We start from the raw sequence: 20,998 nt of genomic DNA on the forward strand, positions 1-20,998 counted from the left end.
CTTTTTAAAGAACTAATCATACGTCTAACATGATGATTCGGTATGGTAGAAAACGGGATGTTTAATTCGGCAAACGATTGTAGAAACTCCGACCATCCTAGAGGTCTCCTGTCGTCCTGGACCGGTGCGGCAGCGCTGTAACATTTTTTAACAAATCGAGCATGTGTGAACCGGGTATGGCTTTACCTTTAAACACAAATTCACCCGACTCGTTCCAACCGCTGAGTCCTTTAGCTTTAGACATTTTGTCTAGTATGTATCAACTGTTTTTCACGCTTCTCGACGGTACGTTCTTCAGAACTTCAACTACGACATCTTCCAAACCCTGGTTATCTTGGGTGTTAGTAGCGACACGATCATCTTTATGGCCGGGATCAGGATTTGGTAACAAGAGCGTTAAAACAGTGTTCTCACGATCGCCTTGTTTAATGATCGTCAAAAACCTTGTTAGGATGTTTGAGTAAAGTTTGGCTTTTTCACGTTGATCCATATCGGTCCTGAGTAAAATATTTCTTATGGCCGTATCCAGATCGTTCTCTACGACCTGTTGAATGTTCTCGCGAGCGGTTCCGGATTTCAAAATCTCCAGTTGGTTCTGGGGAATGAGATACATCTTCTCGGCATATTCCATGCTCAACCTTGCCAGCTGGTTCTGGGGGACAAGATACATCTTCTCAGCATATTCTATGCTCAACCCTGTCTAGATGATATTAAACTGGAAATAAAGGGTACCGCGATGCTTAGGAGAGGTAAAAGAAAGCCGCCGTTCTGGTTGAAAACTCGTTTCTTGGCGGTTATACCGATTTTCTTATTGGCTAGAAATTTTATTTCTGATTTTCTCCTTTTCAGTTTTTGGTATTGCTGTCGGTTGATCGGAATCATACTGTAAAGGATGTTTAGCGCCACTTCGCAGAGTGCTAAAATGAGTTCGTCGGATGACGACTGTAAAATAAGACGACGTTGTTTAGGCGTAGCTTTATGTAACATCTTTAGCGGAGGTAGATGCTTACAAAGCTTGGCGGACATGACGAATGATCAGATTCTTCTTTTTTTCTGGAGATAGATCACTTGGCGATCGGAAAGCAATCCAGTTCTGAGTCGATATTGTTCCGGTGTTTTTGCTTTATAGTCTATCATAAGGTATACGTAAGGCTGACTCGTAGCATCTTGATAACACTCCATAAAGTATTTCGCATTTCGCATTTACATCTGCTTAGCTAATACCATCACCCGATTAGCGTCCCGGCTTTTTTTAAACAAAATTCAAAATTAAGTGTTCAAGCTGATGGTTCTGCTTGATTTACCTTGAGCGAATAAATTCTGCATTATATAAATAGCACTAAGATTTCGGTGATGTACAAACTGCATGAAGACTTTTTCGACCTGAGCGTTTCCGCTAGCTTCGCTCATCATATTGTCCAAAATCAGAAGTTTAGCTTTATTGGGAAGTAGTAAATGATCATCATTCAGAGATGTCGGTATTCCTTCAACAAATTTAATGTCGTACAATTTAAGCAGGTCATCGTAAAGAGGTTGCCAACAGTTGTAAATATAAACAATATAAACAATTTCTTTAGAAATTATATTTAGACCATTTTCCATCAGTCGTTTTACAAAATAGGTCTTGTAGGTCTTGCATGGCCCACTTATCACACAAGGAAAAGGGTGCTGGAGTCTAAAGTCAAACTCTGAAGCATCCCGTACCCCTCTATGCATCATCGAATCAGTAGCCATAAGGAAGAGTGTTTCACCTGCCTGAAAGACCGTTAAGGACCTTTCCGGCCATGACTATCATTAACATGCACCCTTCGGACCTGCCTGGTGAACACTGGATCGCTGCTTATTTATCTCAAGAGGGTTCCGGCTGTTTTTTTGATAGCTTCGGCAACGCTCCTGACTGTGAACACTTTCCAGCCGCCATCAAAAATGTTTAATATCCAACGCCCCCGTCGTGTTATATTCTACCAAACAGGTTCAGGATTTTATGTCGGATGCGTGCAGACAACACTGTGTGTTTTTCCTATATCACCTAGCGAGGGGTCGAGACTATAACTACGTGATGAATTTGTACAGCGATGATTATATTAAAAATGATAAAATGGTGTCGCTCTTTGTCAAAAGACTTGGATCTATTGCTTGTAATGAAAAAATGTTGTAGTGTATTCATTGCGTGCAATCGTGTAATACCGCTATGTAGCATGATTGAATTATCCATTGTATGTGTTTGATTATAAATAAAAACGCTTAAAACCGACATCCGTTTTTCAGTCTTTTATTCAAAAATATTCAAACAGTAGGTATACATACATTTAAAGAAAATACATAATTAAAATTCCAGCCATTGCCTTCGATAGAGAGACGGTGATTTGAACACGGGTTCATCCGTCCTCAGAGCCATAGTACGTGAAATTCTCTTTTTGACAGACTTTTTAGAAGACCGCATAGGTTCCGGTGTGTGAGAGATCGCTCCAGGCTTACTTTTTAAAGAACTAATCATACGTCTAACATGATGATTTGGTACGGTAGAAAATGGGATGTTTAATTTGGCAAACGACTGTAGAAACTCAGACCATCCTAGAGGTCTCCTGTCATCCCGGACCTGGTGCGGCGCTGTAAAATTTTTTAACAAATCGAGCATGTGTAAACCTGGTATGACTCTACCTTTAAACACAAATTCACCCGACTCGTTCCAAGAGCTGAGTCCTTTAGCTTTAGACATTTTGTCTAGTATGTATCGACTGTTTTTCACGCTTCTCGACGGCACGTTCTTCAGAAATTCGTCTACGACGCCTTCCAAACCCTCGTCAGCTTCGGCGGTAGTAGCGGCGCGAACGTCTTTATGACCGGGATCAGGATTTGGTAATGAGAGCTTTAAAACATGGCTCTCACGATCGCCTTGTTTAACGATCGTCAAAAACCTTGTTAGGATGTTTGAGTAAAGTTTGGCTTTTTCACGTTGATCCATATCGGTCCTGAGTAAAATATTTCTTATGGCCGTATCCAGATCGTTCTCTACGACCTGTTGAATGTTCTCGCGAGCGGTTCTGGATTTCAACATCTCCAGCTGGTTCTGGGGGACAAGATACATCTTCTCAGCATATTCTATGCTCAACCCTGTCTAGATGATATTAAACTGGAAATAAAGGGTACCGCGATGCTTAGGAGAGGTAAAAGAAAGCCGCCGTTCTGGTTGAAAACTCGTTTCTTGGCGGTTATACCGATTTTCTTATTGGCTAGAAATTTTATTTCTGATTTTCTCCTTTTCAGTTTTTGGTATTGCTGTCGGTTGATCGGAATCATACTGTAAAGGATGTTTAGCGCCACTTCGCAGAGTGCTAAAATGAGTTCGTCGGATGATGACTGTAAAATAAGACGACGTTGTTTAGGCTTAGCTTTATGTATCATCTTTAGCAGAGGTAGATGCTTACAAAGCTTGGCGGACATGACGAATGATCAGATTCTTCATTTTTTTTCTAGAGATAGATCACTTGATGATCGGAAAGCAATCCAGTTCTGAGTCGATATTGTTCCGGTGTTTTTGCTTTATAGTCTATCATAAGGTATACGTAAGGCTGACTCGTAGCATCTTGATAACACTCCATAAAGTATTTCGCATTCATCGGATACATCTGCTTAGCTAATACCATCACCCGATTAGCGTCCCGGCTTTTTTTAAACAAAATTAAATAATTAGTGTTCAAGCTGATGGTTCTGCTTGATTTACCTTGAGCGAATAAATTCTGTACTATATAAATAGCACTAAGATTACGGTGATGTACAAACTGCGTGAAGACTTTTTCGACCTGAGCGTTTCCACTAGCTTCGCTCATCATATCGTCCAAAATCAGAAGGTTAGCTTTATTGGTAGGTAGTAAATGATCATCATTCAGAGACGTCGTTATTCCTTCAACAAATTTAATGTCGTACAATTTAAGCAGGTCATCGTAAAGAGGTTGCCAACAGTTGTAAATATAAACAATGTTTTCAATTTCTTTAGAAATTATATTTAGACCATTTTCCATCAGTCGTTTTACAAAATAGGTCTTGCCACTATTGGATGGCCCACTTATCACACAAGAAAAAGGGTGCTGGAGTCTAAAGTCAAACTCTGAAGCATCCCGTACCCCTCTATGCATCATCGAATCAGTAGCCATAAGGAAGAGTGTTGAAATCGGGTAAAAGTCTGCGCTTATTATACACCACTTTGAACCTTTTCTCGACTGACTTGTTGTGCATCGTGAGATGCTTTTTATCCCTCACAACCCCTCTATGCATAATCGAATCAGTAGCCATAAGGAAGAGTGTTAAAATCAGTTAAAAGTCTGCGCTTATTATATACCACTTTGAACCTTTTGTCAACTGACTTGTTGTGCAATGTGAGATGCTTTTAATCCCTCACAATGTTTTCAGCACGAGCCAGGATGTATTGTGTATCGTCGTGAGATGTCACATAGCCATTAACCAGACCAATCAGTGAATCTAAGCAGATAGCTTGGGAATTTCTAGCGTTCAGCATTATACCCTTAGCCTTCATGCACACTTTTCCCTTGGCAGTACAATAGCCATAAGATTTCGGGCCACTAGAACAGAACTCTGTGATGTAATCGTCGCCCCCTATTTCGTCCGTCAGATCCCCCAAATGATCCCCAAGAGGATGTGTCCAGTCGCCATCCCTAGACACAAAAATGATGCTGTCGGTGTCCGAGTATAATACTCGGTCGCCGAGTTTGTCCATCAGGTCGTACAGCTCCAGTCGAGCATGAGCTGTCGTAAAGGTGCCTATAAACACATTAATGTCACGTGTCTGACGAACAATCCCTTTGGGGAGACGATGTTGGACAAGTGCAACGTCGTCTGAGACGAATGTGAAGTATTTCAGGCTATCGGTTTTACCAAAAACGATACTGGTGAATTCTTCAGGGTCTTTCACAGGGATGGTTTGTGCTAAATCCTCTCTCATAGAGAAACTCCCCCATAAACTATTGAGCAATAGCTTGTTTATAGACCTCTGAGCGGGGTTGAGACTGATCTTATCGGGGTCGAGACAAATTTCCTCTTTTTCATAATATTCGCGGATGTAAGAAGCTTTGTCGGCATCCGTGATCACGTTTGATGGATAGCCGGACGCTTGCTGTTTCAAACGCAGAAACTTTTTTACGTAATTGCAAAACAGCGTATCCGTCCTTTGCGGGAAATGCCAAACTTCATCAACCTATCCTCGACGTATCCCTTCTTGATCGCTTTTAAAAGTTCGATACTGACCCAACACCCCGAGAGAGCTCTCTCCTCATCCGTGTGGCTACCTCATCCGTGTAGTTACAGCTCGACGTCTGGTTTTCGGTGTGAGCGCAGGTTCGGCATAAAGAGAACATGAGTTTTCCTCGGCATCTGTAAGGCAGGGCGGGGTGGAGTAATTTGCGCGGGGGGTACACGGTTGCCTTGATAAGTCCGTAATAATTTTCAATAGGTTCGAAATCATTAAAAATGATTTGGGGGTGTCCGATCGGATAGCTTTTCCTAGCTTGGCAGAAGGGGTATAAGCTGGTAAAATCTACGTAACTTATTTTCTCCCCTTGGGTCGTTTTGTGATAGAGTTTATAAGCATTAGTCCTCCCGCCAAAAAGGGCTTCTCGAGGCTTCGGTCTCTCAGGATCCGCATAAGTACTCATAAACTCCATCACCGAGGGGTCAGTCTGTTTCATTTTGTTCCATTCACACTCCCACAGGGACTCTATTTTCAAGCCGTACGAGTTTTGCAGAATCTCTACCTTGTTGTCAAACCGTCAAACATTCGTGCCCATGGAATAAACATCCATTGAATTGTAGCCCGTACCTCGCCCCGTCCTGTTCGTAGTAGCTGTCTAAAAAGTAACGGCCGATCGGCACTTCGCTGTGATTTAATGCATGGTGAATGCCGACATTTCGGGACTTTTTCACATATTCGAGCCATTCGATCGACGTGTTAGAGTAAGTCTTGCTGTGTTGGACGTACATGTTATTATGCGTCAGAGCCAGCGTGTCTCTGTTGAAGTAATGTGTTTTGAAGACCCCCATACAACAGCTCGCGAGTGTGGTAAAGTTGAACGGATCGAGTTCAGTAGAGTCTATGAACGCTTCTCGGTATTTCATGCATGCTTCACGTAATAAGATGACGTCGTTCACGCCGTATGCGTACAACTCCTTGCTGAAACGAAATAATTTACCCGAGACAGTGCTATACCACTCGTCGAACTTTGCCTGGTCTTTATCTGACATGTTTTCATACCCGTAAAACTTTTTGTCAGGGTAGGGACCCACATAGTTCTCATTTTCCCTCCTATTGAAATGATGGGGGAAGTTGCCTTTCTCCATCGTGGTCAGGTTTAGAGCGGCGGGCATCGTAGAAAGAGCCATCGGGATGAAACTGTAACTGTTTATGTATCGCTGAGCAAAAGCTTCGTCGTACATACATGTTTTCATACCCGTAAAACTTTTTGTCAGGGTAGGGACCCACATAGTTCTCATTTTCCCTCCTATTGAAATGATGGGGGAAGTTGCCTTTCTCCATCGTGGTCAGGTTTAGAGCGGCAGGCATCTTAGAAAGAGCCATCGGGATTAAACTGTAACTGTTTATGTATCGCTGAGCAAAAGCTTCGTCGTACATAAAGATTAATTTATATCCTTGCATGATGATGTCGAGAGTAAGACCCACTTTGCAAAAATACTCGACAATTAGAAAAGAGTCGAATCTGGATGCGTAAAGGGCTATGAAACAGAAGCCTTTGTATCGGGGGTGTCTGAACTGGTTAATCAACTGTTCCACGCAGTTGACGCCTTCGAACACAAATCGTTCGCCGTCAAATGTGATTGCGCAAACGAAATTAGCGATGTGTCTTCCATTTTCATAACAAGTTTCGAAGTCATAAAAAATATACTTCTTGCTAGGTTCCTTGGGCTGTTGGGGCTGTATGTAGCAGAAATGTAGCCCTCGGTCGTGCAGCTCTTCCCCGCAATTGCTGCATCGGAAGGGCGAACATTTGTGACTATCGACGGGTCCTATAATGTTGTACCGTCTGTTACATAGTTTGCCATATTTTATAACGTCGCAAGGGGGATTCTCTTTGCCGGCCGGAGTCTTCTTGTGCATGTCGTAGCAGTGCTTCGAATTACAAAAGCGTAGACATTCGGGGCAGTGAACGATTCTTTTAGGGTATTTGTAACAATCTCGGTCGAAACAAATGTTACAGACATGTTTGCAATGGTGATCTTGAATTTTTGAGTATCCTTTATAGCAGAATTTACACACATAGTCAGCGCCTATGAAAGCCGTCAGATTCAGAATCATGTAGTAATGCTCGTTGTGTAAATAAAGACACATGGTTTTAGGATGAATTTCTGCATTATTTTTGAATGTTTCTAACACTCCTGCACTCGTCCTGTAAAATACAACAATTTTGATGTCTAGCATATTTTCAAACTTCGCTATATCATGAAGACCGATCTTGTCTTGGATCGAAAATCCTGCGTTGTTGTGAATGTTGTCGCACGACTTTCTAATTCGCTCTCGGGTAATTGTGGTTCGAGAAAACGTGCGAGGCAGATAGAATGGCACAATTTATCACCCCTATTTACAGGGGAGAATAAACTCATCTTTTTTCTTTTAATCACCTGTTGTAGAGGTATGTCTGTGAGTTTACGCCTCCAACCCCCTCCATGTCTGTTCATGGCCACGTCGACTTCGATCTCGACTGCGTCGTCGGACAATAACTGATCGTTGCTCTGTAAAAAATTTTCAATTTGTTCTGTAAAAAGACTAACGTCTTAATTATTACCAGGTGTTAACGGGTGATTTCAAGCTTTCACCATTTATCGCTAAATTAATCACACTAGAGTCCCCACCGATAGTTCTAGCAAACGATGCTATCTCTTCAATTTTCTTGTGTATTAATACGTGATATGATAATAAATCCGTAGACCTTATTTAACGCATATTCATAGTCCTTCGCAATTCCACACTGTTAAATCGGGGCCTAGGAGTTACATGATAACCGTTTACGACCCCGCCGTGTCATATCAACGAGTCAGTGTTCACACGACTTGGTTCGGTCATGCCTGAAGGACAAGTATCGTGGTTATTACCCGTAGAGCTAGTTGACGGGTGTACTGCGTCGGAAGGGGGGACAGTGCGGGGAGTCGTCGGTCGCTCAGAGTCGTTATTACCGGAAAAAACCTTGCCGATGTTACCTGTACGGGGATCTGACGAATGCATAGTGTTGTCGGACGGGGCGGCGGTACAGTCAGACACGGTTAACGTACCTCCGGTCTGTGTGACGTTTTGGCTTAATGCGGTCTGCAACAGATTGCATAAATCGACGTTTAGACTTTGCGCTATTTCCGTTTCTAATCGTTGCAAATCATTAACATTTTGGAATAATTAGTAAATCTAAATTGGAATCTAGAAAATAATAAAGGGAAATTAGCTAATGATATTATTGCTAGATAAATCAGAACTAACTAATTAGTTTATGTAAAACATATCAATAGTGAAATTGAAGAATTATTTAAAGCAGATTATTGCTAGATAAATCAGAACAAAAATTGCAATAGCAAGAATGAGCCACCAGATGTCGACAAAGTATCTTTACCAGCTAAAGCATGTGACCTAATGAGATTATTGCTAGATAAATCAGAACAAAAATTGCAATAGCAAGAATGAGCCACCAGATGTCGACAAAGTATCTTTACCAGCTAAAGCATGTGACCTAATGAGATTATTGCTAGATAAATCAGAACAAAAATTGCAATAGCAAGAATGAGCCACCAGATGTCGACAAAGTATCTTTACCAGCTAAAGCATGTGACCTAATGAGATTATTGCTAGATAAATCAGAACAAAAATTGCAATAGCAAGAATGAGCCACCAGATGTCGACAAAGTATCTTTACAAGCTAAAGCATGTGCCCTAATGAGATTATTGCTACACTGTAAAATCCAATAGTTTACCTTACTTAGATATAATTAGTTATCTTTACTTAGTTGTTATACTTACTCGGTTTTATTAAGTAACAGCTAATTTTAAGGCGAATAAAACAACTTGCTGCAATGAGTAACTCTTACTTAAAATATTCAAGTAGCCACAACAAAACCGATGACATTAATACACCAGTGGGAGGCAGCAGTGCGCTAATGTATTGCTAATGTGCAACAAAACAACAGAAGAAGAAATATGGAAGGTTAGAGCATGCGCAACAAGCAACATTTTTTTGAATTTGTGTGCCGAATTTGCTGAGACTGCTTGCATTTTTACCACTGGACAAAGACTGATTACTTCTATACAATAATAATAAGGTAAGATTAAAAAAATAATTGTGTCAATGTATCTTTCTGTGTGCTGCTAACTTTAACTGACTAACGTTGTCAGCGGTGTTAGCTAACAGAAACCAAAGATCTTTGCTATTCTGCTGTTAGAAAAAAGACTGTAGAAATACAGAACTTGTGGCGTATTTTGGCGAATTTAAGACTTTTTTTACTTTTCAAACTGAAAAATTTGTAACTGTTAGCTAGTTCAAAAATTAAAGGTCAGAGGTACAGTTCAAGAACATGCCAAAAGTCGTCAAGATGAGCTCACAATAGGTTTTAAAGTCAATCTTTATGTGCCACTGATAATTAATTGTTTACTGTAATCTTTTGCAGTGTTAACAATATAATTTTTATAACACTGATGCTTTGATAACTTAAGTTATTTTTAAGTTAACAATTTTATTGTCAATATTTTTAATACATCACAATCATAGTCATTACGTGATCACACATTTAAGGTTTAAACTGAATGAGCTCTTTGTCTTGCAGTAATTATTGCTTTGCTGTGTTGAAACACCTACTACTGTAATACAGAGGAAATGCTGCTTTTCAATTGCTTTTATGACTGAGGCCTCAAGTAGATATGTATAGAAGTTTTCTTTCTTTCTTGTAAAGTATGCAAATATCAAGGAATGAATGTGTCTGTAATCTACAATTCACAACAATAGTGGAACTTGCCTTTAACTGAAGAATTATTTGTCATATTTAGGACAAGTGCTTGTGGCAGCTGTCTTCTCTGAACAGCAGTCTCGTGAACACCGGCCTCAGTACACTGAAGGTAAGGTATTTCATGTTTAATCTCTTATACAGCAGTAGAGCAGTTTTTGACTCAATCATATGCTACACTTTATTTACAATTTCAAATAATTTCTTGTGGATGAAGTATACATGTAACCACTGTATTTCTTTTATTTTTTTCACAGATCTAAGAAAACACTTCACACCCTACAACCCCTACAAATGTATGTTGCTACCTGAAATGTTTTCAATATTTGTTTTATTATATTTAATAATAATATTTAAAATAAACCATGTCATTGACTTCTTTATTGACACTTTGACAAACATATTTGTACTGTAATTTTTGAATGTCTTAAACTTGTTTTTCTTTTTTTACTTCTAGAACCCAGATTTGACAGCAGTGCACACCCATCTGAGGCCGACCTGTTTTACTTCATGATCACCCCAGATACTTCTACAACTAACCCGCTTTGTAAGTTCTCATAGCTACACCTTAAAGAAGCACATCATTTTGGGGAAATGTCCTGTGTATTTGCTGGTAAATTACTGAGATACTTTTATAAAGATTAATGTTGATTATATACCTAGTTCAACAAAAAATGAAAATGATGCCACTTAATCTCCGTCCTGTCATTCCATCCCATAAACAATTGTGCATCTTCAAGACATGAATGACGATATTAACCCCAAAACTTTGACACCCAAGAAACCATAAAATAAATCCATATGAATGGAGCCGTGTAATCTACTTTTGGGCCAAACTGTTCAATGAATGGTAAGGAGCAGTTTCAGTTATATTTCCACTTGAACTTGGTTAGGCATAGTCTGATCACAAACCATTCTTGATCTGGAATTATTAGCCGAACACGCTGAACCGTGCTGTAGAATGCCTGCAGTGACGTCACTGCTCAGGATTGTCATTTGTCTTTTGCTTAGCCAATAGTTTCTCTGTAGCTGGCCAAGCCTGCTATTTGAGCGAAGTAAACAAGTTAATAGTAAAATTAAAATAAATATTTAATCTGTTTGGCCTGACGGTGGAAAAGCAGCTCTGATTGCTATATGATCACCTGTCTAATGTTTTGGGAAAATAGACAGAAATTTATATCGGATTTCACTGAAAATGTCTTTATTTATGTTCCAAAAATAAACAAAAGTCATGTTTGAGTAAATGATCACATAAATTTCAAGTTTAGGTGAACTAACCCAATGACATGGTAGTGTAGGCTGGACAGATAACACTGACAACTTATCATCCATATTTCCCTACTAATATTGTTTTTATTTGGTTTTATACAGGTGCCTGATGTTGATGCAGTCTGGGCACTAGTATCGGTTGGGTTGCTGACTATCATTCAGTGGAGATGAAGTACTTCTCCAAATCTTCTCTGCCTTGACCCTGTGTCTTTTTGCCATCATTGTTCAGGGTAGTACTGCAAAGAACAGTCTCCAGGGTCTACCTCAGCCATTTGCTTCCGGACTGCCATGTGCTATGTTTGGATCACTGGTACAGTACATTTGGATTACCCTAATACTGTGAAGAACACTTACAGTGTGATGCTTGACTTGAGACAGGACAGGGAAAAAAAAAAAAACATTGGCAACATGTGCGGCCAACCCAGTGCCATACTTACTCATTGTACTGCTATCTCCACTGTTTAAAAGAAGCATACCCTAAATCAGATTGTTTTTGCTTTGTTTCAAAATGTTTGTAATACAAGTTAAAACTGCACTGAAAAACCAAAAAAAAACAAAAACATTATCTTTAACTTTGAACTGTCACTACCTTAAATGTATGTGTAATTGTATGTGTGTGATGAATGGAACATTGTTGTCAGTAATTTGTAATGGATGTTTGAAGCACTTAAGTTAGTGGAGTAACGCTTACTTGGTTTTTTTAAGGCAATCGGTTTGCATGCTTTTAGCAAGTAAATCAGATTGCTGTTTAAGTAAATACAACTTAGAAATTCCAAGTTGCAGGAAATGTTACATGAGTTGGCTCAACTTAAATAAAAGAGTTGTTTGAAATAAGCACATAGTATATTGTACGTATTCATTTAGTTGTTGAAAATAGTGATTCTGAGTTACCAGAACTTGCGTGTAAGTTTACAACACTAAATGAACCTTTGTTATTACAAATTACTATTCTTATTTCACTTTACTTGTTTTTTTCAAGGCAATCGGTTGGCATGTTTTTTTTAAGTAAGATTTACTAATTGGAATTTACAGTGTAGATAAATCAGAACAAAAATTGCAATAGCAAGAATGATCCATCAGATGTCGACAAAGCATCTTTACCAGCTAAAGCATGTGACCTAATGAGATTATTGCTAGATAAATCAGAACAAAAATTGCAATAGCATGAATGATCCACCAGATGTCGACAAAGTATCTTTACCAGCTAAAGCATGTGACCTAATGACATTATTGCTAGATAAATCAGAACAAAAATTGCGATAGCAATGCATGTGGTCCCAACGCTATAAAAATATTACAAATAAAAAGCTTACTATTGTGTGATTCTTCTCTCGGAGCTGGAATCACCTGAGCTATAGCTCTTTTCTTCCTCAAGGGACTTTGTGCAGGATTTCGGGTATTGTTAGCGCTGCTTGGACCAGCTCTGACATCTCTTTCCCAGTCTTTGTTAGACACACTCGGGCCGGCCTGTTCATCACTTTTATTGCATTCTTGTGTTAAATCAATAAAATTGGGCTGTGTTATTAACTGGATCAGATCTAGAAAAAATAAAGATAAAATAATTTCTGTTGTAATTATTAAAATCCTCAGTATCCACAGAGTAGTAGTTTAATTGTAAAAGTATAAAACATTTACACCACCATCTTGGGAGTCCTGTTCGTAGATATACGCACATCTGCTCGAAATAAAGACAAAATCATTTTCTGTTGTAATGAATTAAATCAGAGAAATATAGACCCATGACTAATGAAAAATATTTGCTCCTGTCTCTGTACCATTTGTGAAAACACGTTCATGTGTTTTTCGTGGTTTTTGAACTCTGTACCATATGTGAAAACAATGTTTATGCGTAGTTCGTGAAAAACTTAGGAATGCCCTCATTACAGCCGTGACAGAAGTCAATATTTTTCATCGTCACGCTAGATTAACGACGCATTTACATAACCAACTTAAAAGTAGATATCTTGCTGAGTAGCAAAAGGGCTGGTTCTTGGGGTTCATCTGTATAAACATCTAAAAAAAATATAGGATAGTTTTTTTGTTTTTCAAACAGTTCTGTTTACAGCGTCACGCCTCGCCTTTCAGAGCTCGCAGCGGGGCGAAATGACAGGATCAGCGGGAGCTAGCCACACACACACACACACACACACACACACACACACACACACACAGACAGACAGAGCCGTGATCACACAGGCAGAGGGGCAGAGACGATCTCAAAGAAAGATTTCTTCTTTCATTTTAAACCAAGCACAATTTTGGGAAAGATTTCATTTGTAGAATCGCGATGCTTGCACGAGGAAGACTTTCTCTCCCTGAAAAATGTAAGGCAATTTATATTTTTTATTACATTATTTTCAATTCATTCATATGATGAGAAACTTTTTTATTCAGTATTATATTGTACGAGTACACACTCATATTGTGATACGATCTCGCAATCTGTTAAAATTGTTTATTTATTGTTCATCAATGCTTGTTTTTAATCGCAGCTCCCATAGAAAGAGTGAGAGAGAGAGAGAGAGTGCGAGCATGACACACAGCAACCTGATACCACGGGGGCACGTCCGCACTTTTCTCCCATAGAGAGAGAGTGAGAGAGAGAGGGGGGGCGAGTGAGAGAGAGCGCGAGCATGACACACAGCAAGCTGATACCACGGGGCACGTAAGACACAGATGAGTCCGGATATGGGAACGGACCATAATATCTTCAAAAACAATACTTAATTTATCACCTGTCATCCTTGGGCTCTTTCATACAGTTGTACAAACATCATTTGTCATCCCCGGAGATCAAAGGTTGACGGCCGGATTTCACGCACGCCGGTTTTCGCATATGGAAATTATTATGATGTCAAAGGTCAAAGTCATCAATCAAATTTTGTCATAAGCTCCCGGTTATTGACTACTTGTAGAGCTGTTTTATGTTGTTCAAGAGAATAATTAGCAGGTTTTGAACTGAAGTTCATGTTTCTGGAAGAGACTCAGTGCTGATGCTGTGCCACACAGAAGTCACACAGTAATAGTCTCCTACTATTATCTCTGTATACATGTCAGTTTTGATTTGTATTAACATTGACAGTTACCTGTTGGGTTGTTTTGTTGTTCAGGATATTTCTCAGCTGAAACAGCAGTGCTACTCGACGGATGAGCTCTGCTGCTCTCTGTCTCCACTGGTGAGTCTGCACACATGATATTCGCTTTCTGCATCTTTGTTTCTACAGACTGCGTTTGTACTGTGTATTTGAATACCGTGCCTACAGACTGTGAGTTTGTTAACACTTTCTGTCAAGTTCAATCTCAAGGAACTACAGGAGCTTCAACTGATACTCGCTGGACTGAACTCATTTAGTGGTATTATATGTTCTGTGCTAATCCAGTCTGTGACGTCACGTCATAAATAGAGCCAAGTAGGGCGCACTGCAGCCCAAGAGTGTCTGTCTGCGGACTGCAAGAGAGGGGCGTAACTGGAAGGGGGCGTAACTTGAAGTTGTCCAAATCACACAGAACCACGCGAGATGTCAAAATGAGATGTTGTTGGCAAGATGGAGACAACTGATTGTATAGAGACAACGGTGAGAATTTTTTTTTTTGTCCCGAAATAACCATTCAAATTGAAGTGTGTAAGTTATTTTCATACAGTGGTATTGTTTATGGAGTTAATAATCTATTAAAACTAAGGTGTAAAGTAAGCAATATATAAGCAAAAGGTGTAAAGACGCTATCCCCCAGTTTCACAGACAAGGCTGGTCAAGACTAGTCCCAGACTAAAATGCATGTCTGGGCTGTTTTAACTGAAAGCAACTTGAACTGACTGATCTTAAAATATATATTTTTTTGTCTCAAGATGCACATCAGTAGTGTTTTAATCCAAGGCACGTTTATAAAAGCTACTTAAATATCCTAATTGAATTATGGCCTAATCCCGGCTTAATCTTCTGGATGTTACAGGAACAGATGAGACACACGTGTGTTTATCCAGTGCAGAGAGACTGATGAAGGAATACTATATAAACATATTTTAAATCTTAAGTTGTAGTTTATAACAACTATTACAGCACTTTTCTGATTCTTGTTTCCTGTGCATTTGCTGCAGAGCTTTTGTGGTGGAGCAGGACCTGCAAGGCAAGGTGACGGTGGCATTTGTGAAAAAAAGGGAAAACCTGAAACAAAAATATAAATAAGATCATTTTGTTACTTCCAATACAGAAATCAGATGACATTATGCTGTTAAAATGACTACTTTTGTGCTGTATTTATTCTGCTTGATGGGACAGACAGTAAAGACAGGCTGAGTTGAAAAGTGGCATTTCAGGGCCGCTCACGCACAAATGCATAAGCTCATTTTTTATCCACGAGCAAAAAATACGAAAAATCTAGCTTAATTTTCGTTTTTTCGTTCTTCAGACAGAACGAAATAATAAAAGTGATGATGATGATGATGATGATGATAATAATAATAATAATAAAATCGAACTGTTTGTCATTTCTCTTTATTTCTTTTTGTTCGTATTTACATTTGTTGTTAAATCAAACTTGAGTCACTCAAATAAAGAAATATTACAATCCCAGATTCGGTATTATTCAAAAATAACTTGTTTGATCTGATCATCTAAAACAAGTCATATCCTCTGGGTCTGAGTGCAGTTATTGGATAGCATATTGCAGATTAATCCTATGACGCTTCAGTAAAATCTAATAAAATACCTTCAAAAAAAAGTCAAATGGAATTACTGAAATGTTTGAGGCTTACTTGCTCCGTCCGACATGATGACTAAAATGTTTCCACAAAATATTGAGCTGCAAAAACTGTTTTTAACATTGATAATAATGAGAACCATTATTAATAACTGATCACCAATAATAATTGAGCAGCAAATCAGCATGTGATACTATTTAACAATATGAATGTATTTACTGTATTTAATACTCATTTAACTATACTTTGTTTTGTCAGAAGCTGAGACATTACCTTCTAGAAAGGCTTTTACATAAATTACAACTGGGATTAAGCACAACACCACTAAATTTGGATTACCTGGAGTTTTGTTGTCGTCAGGAGCTGTATCTTCTGCAGGCCCTATCTAATCATGTACCCAATCAAATCAAGTACCCCCTGCTATCACCCAGGCTTTGCAAGAGCTTTTTGACCTTGTGAAGGGACAACTGGAACTTCCAGGTCCTTCTGTCACAGTAGAAGCTGCTGGCACCACAGGACGACCCAAAATGTTGATTGAAGAACAGCGCTTAAAAGAAATGCTCCACACTCAACTTCCTGTGCCTTGCATAGCTACACTGATGGGTGTTTCGAGAAGCACAGTCTTCAGACGAAAGAAAGAGTATGATCTCTCTGTTAGGAGCATGTACAGTACCATCAATGATGATGAACTTGACAGTTTGGTTGCTTCCATCAAGAATGATTTACCAAACGCAGGCTACTGGATGGTCAGAGGGAGACTGGAGTCAATGGGCCGCAGGGTTCAGTGGAGAAGAGTTGCAGCCTCCATGCATAGGGTTGATTCCTTGGGTGTCATCTCAAGGCTGTCAGGTCTTGGCTGTGTTGTACGCAGAGTGTACTCTGTACCAGGGCCCTTGTCTCTGGTACATGTAGACACAAACCACAAGTTAATCAGGTTTGTGATAATTTAGTGGCTTCCTTTTGCTTGGTCAGGGAGTGCATTTGAAAAGTAGCCAATTGAGACATTTTCAGAAATGCCAACAGCAATACTATAGAAGCCCCCCTGACTCACAACTGGTTTAAGAAAATACTTTTAAGAGACAAGAAAAGGATCCCACTGTGTTTGCAGTGTCTCTCGTTTTAACAGATATTCAGGACATATCAGTAATAGTTTAAATAAACAATAATTGCATGTCCATATTAATTTTTTTCAAATATAAAAGATAAAAATTATTAAAGCATTGGAAAAAAGTAAAAATATAAAAAGGGTCTCCCTTTGTAATGCCCTTGAATGCATATGCACATTGATTTAATTTGATATAAAAATAACATTTTACTTTTACTTCCTAGATACAACATTGTGATATTTGGAGGAGTGGATGGTTTCTCCAGAAAGGTAACTAGCTGCTGCTGTACACCTATGCCTTTGGTAAAAAGAAAAAAAAATGTATAGTATGTAAACAAATCTACAGTAGATGCTTTTATTAATCATCAATCAAAATCCTCAAATAAATTTTTTGTCTTACTGTTCCGTGATTTAATATTTCATTTGTGTTGTATAATAGTGTCGTTACTTCAGTGCCACCCAAGTAATTTGCTGAACACTCATGCTTCCTGAGAAAATCCCTGTCAGACTTAACTTTAATGTCTTTTAATTTGTTTATATTTTACTTAATGTTGTAGATATTGTACCTGAATGCAGCCACAAATAACCGTGCTTCAACGGCATTTCACTTTTTCCTGGAGGCAATTCAGCAGCATGGTTTACCCTCAAGGTAGTGTATTTGAGATTGTTACAAAGCTGCTGTGCCCTCTTTGTAGGCACATAGACTGGGAAAAATTCAAAATGTTCTTTACCATATTAAATAAAAAAAATTGATAAATCTGAGCTTTTACTTGAGCTCAGTTTCCTCAAATCAAAATGTTATCAAGAAATAATCATCATCCAGACGGCGCATCATTTCATCATCCTTGCTTGTTGAATTGTCTTTAAAAGTTAAAGGCCAATATATATATATATAAAAATAAATTTCTGTTAATTTAACCATCATAACTATTATGATTTCAGGGTAAGAGCTGACCAAGGAGTGGAGAACGTGGACATCGCCAGGTTTATGTTTACTGTCCGTGGCAATGATCGGGGAAGCTTGATCTCTGGAAAAAGCGTGCACAACCAAAGGTACAATTCATATGTCTTTGTTGTTTGAGTAACAACAACAACAAAAAATACACTGCAAAAAAAATATTTTCTTACTTAGTATTTTAGTTTTTTGTCTGTCATTCTTGAATCAAGATGCATTTACTTGACAAGTAAAATGACTTAAGATATTAAGTCTTATTTTCTGAGACATTTATCAGAATTTTGTTAGTTTTTGCTTAAAACAAGAGAAAATATTGTCCATTAAAATAAGAACCATTGTTCTTGGTATGTATATGTACTTGGTATTTATAATAATTCTTTAAACCCACAATGCACTGTGATCCAGAAACTGTAAAGTTTTACATTGATATTCCGTTTGAACTTCAATTAGTAACATCGCCATAAACTTTTTTTTTTACATATAGATGGTGCTAGTAGTTTCATTACAAGGTGTGATATTACAGAACACAATTACATCACTTAATAGTGGTGTAATGTTGTGTTCCCGAGACAGTAATAGAGATGATTTATTTTGTTTTAAACCTTCATAGGATAGAACGTTTATGGAGAGATGTGTGGATCTCAGTCTCATCAAAGTACTACAACCTTCTACACTCTCTTGAAGAGAATGAGCTTCTGGACATTTCATGTGCAGATGACATATTCTGTGTGCATTATGCAATTCTTCCACGACTCAAGAGAGACTTGGAGATATTCACTGAAGGTTGGAACCACCATCCACTCTGCACTGAGGGAAACCGGAGTCCGACACAAATCTGGGAGATTGCACAGATGCTAAACACTAATGTACATTCAGAGAACCCCAGAGAACCAGAGAAGTTTTTGCTCTAAGGATGGGTGTTTCTAGATTAACATTATCAATGCACAAGTACTAAATGTTTCAGAAGCAAAGACCTAAAAAAAACTTGATATCTTAAATATAAACTTATCATTTTTGATGATCCAGTGAAACAAATTGAAATAATGTTACTATGGCAAATCTATGATTTTTGATACATTTATAGGACTTACAAGAGCCAGACATTGACTGGGAGACTGCTGTAGACTGTGTGCTGTGGCCTTGACTCAGAAACTGGTATAATAGTGCCTGAATATGAGTGTCCTCTGGTTGAGGAGATGATGACTGAGCTACAAACTTTGGTTGATCCAACTGACCCAAACATTACTGATGAACAGCTATACATTGCCTGCTATGAACATATAAAACGGCTGCAGACACACTGTTAACCTCCTCAGCTCTGACACTCACGTCAGTGGACTCATCACTGCAAACTTTCAAACACATGCTGCTTGGTTCTGGTCTAATTGTTCTGTTTTGAACTCTAACACACACGCCAAGGAATTCATCCTATAAATGTTTTTCAGCTTATCTTTATTTGAGTATCAGTTTGGCCATGCTTTGAAACATTGTAAACACATCTTTTTGTTTTCTTTATTTTTTTGCACTATTATTCCAAAACATAAAAAGAAAAACCATGTAAAGATTATTCTGAATCCTTAAAAGAAAAGTGTGAGGAAAGCATCGGAAATACTATAAATACATTGAAACTACACTGTGTAACTCTAATAATAAGTACTACTAAAAACTACAAGGTTTGTTCATGAATGCATACAAATTGCACTTCATATTGTAATAAAAATTACAAACATTAAATTCAACATTTGTAGACTTCTGTAACAAACGTGACAAGTCTTTAGAACAGCCCTGAACAATGACACAGAAAGTGAGCTGGAGTATTCTCTTTCTAACAACGGCCAAATTCATAGCCGTGGACAATGGCCTGTGAGATCACATTTTTAAATTCTGCATATGTACCAAGGTGTGCAACTGGGAAAGTGACTGAGCGAGAACATGCATTAACTACAGGATAGCAGATGCTATGTGTACCATAACGCACATGGCATTCACCTGTGTACCCTTCTGACTCAGGGGGCACAATGCACAAATTTCTTTGTCCAGAACCACCTACAAGGAAAAATATTTAATATTTGTACTGAAAGTCAATCATATTTGCCATTACACAACAAACATAAGGCAGTAGATAAAGATAGTAAGCTTCAATCTTACCAACAGCCTTGTACAACATCCATGCTCCTTTCAACTCAGCCAATTTGGAATACGCCTCCTCAATTTTCTTGGACAACTGTGTATCATTAACATTTTTACAAGAAAAGAGTGTATGTATATTCCTAATATTTCTTTCTTTTTTAAAGCATTTTTTTTCAGTCAAGAGTGATATATACCTACTTCCTCCTACACCAACTCAACTCACCCATGAATGGTCAGCATCTTCTGCGATGCTGATGGTTCTGCGACCCATTCCTGCCTGCAGGAGGGTTAACTCTTCCGAGGTTTTGGGTGTCTTCTCCATATATTTATTTACAAGGTAAAACTGTATTGGGAAACACTTCACAGTACATAGCCTTCTTTTTAAAGGGGTCATATGATGCGATTTCAAGTTTTCCTTTCTCTTTGGAGTGTTATGACTTAACAAGCGGTAATGTGTTGAAAATGACCAATCACAGGAGCGGAGACATCTGACATTTGATCCCCGCCTCCAAAGTCTCAAAAGTCAACTTGACGAGCGAGCAGGGGTTGAGCAGTTGAGAGGGAGAGCTACTCAGCGCCGTTCTCGCGAGAGCGCATTTTTGCACGCGGATACTGTTCTTTTTTTTTTTTTATTAAGCATTATTCGAATACAAACACTTAAGGCATATTTTAACAATCATAAATCTGTTTTTTTTTCCTCGTGTTGAAAGCATTTAAAGAAAAACAAAACAATACAGAGAAAAAAATGTAATAAAAATAAAAAGGGGGTGAGTGTCTTAATCTAATAACTTGTATAAGTCCAAAGCAGAAAGAAGTTTCAAGGCATTTCTGTCCA

General features: G+C 38.6%; 1 protein-coding gene and 1 long non-coding RNA gene across 3 annotated transcripts; both read left to right on the plus strand.

The window, feature by feature from the left end:
* The first annotated feature begins 9,254 nt into the window (after positions 1 to 9,254).
* Positions 9,255 to 11,653, plus strand: LOC107656128 (uncharacterized). 2 transcript variants are annotated; one of them, XR_001630529.1, is made up of 5 exons: positions 9,255 to 9,327; positions 10,049 to 10,117; positions 10,263 to 10,301; positions 10,463 to 10,552; positions 11,504 to 11,653. It is a non-coding gene; the product is annotated as an uncharacterized LOC107656128 (long non-coding RNA). The 2 variants fall into 2 exon arrangements; XR_001630530.1 differs by lacking the exon at positions 11,504 to 11,653 and adding an exon at positions 11,377 to 11,421.
* A 4,359-nt stretch (positions 11,654 to 16,012) lies between these two features.
* LOC107656127 (uncharacterized) lies at positions 16,013 to 18,944 on the plus strand. Its single transcript, XM_016443843.1, has 6 exons — positions 16,013 to 16,034; positions 16,385 to 16,907; positions 17,303 to 17,348; positions 17,636 to 17,727; positions 18,021 to 18,131; positions 18,644 to 18,944. The coding sequence occupies exons 1-6, from the start codon at positions 16,013 to 16,015 to the stop codon at positions 18,942 to 18,944; spliced, it is 1,095 nt and encodes a 364-aa protein (XP_016299329.1).
* The last annotated feature ends 2,054 nt before the right edge of the window (positions 18,945 to 20,998 follow it).

This window comes from Sinocyclocheilus anshuiensis, unplaced genomic scaffold (assembly GCF_001515605.1).
Source record: "Sinocyclocheilus anshuiensis isolate Anshui unplaced genomic scaffold, SAMN03320099.WGS_v1.1 scaffold2023, whole genome shotgun sequence".
NCBI lineage: Eukaryota > Metazoa > Chordata > Actinopteri > Cypriniformes > Cyprinidae > Sinocyclocheilus > Sinocyclocheilus anshuiensis.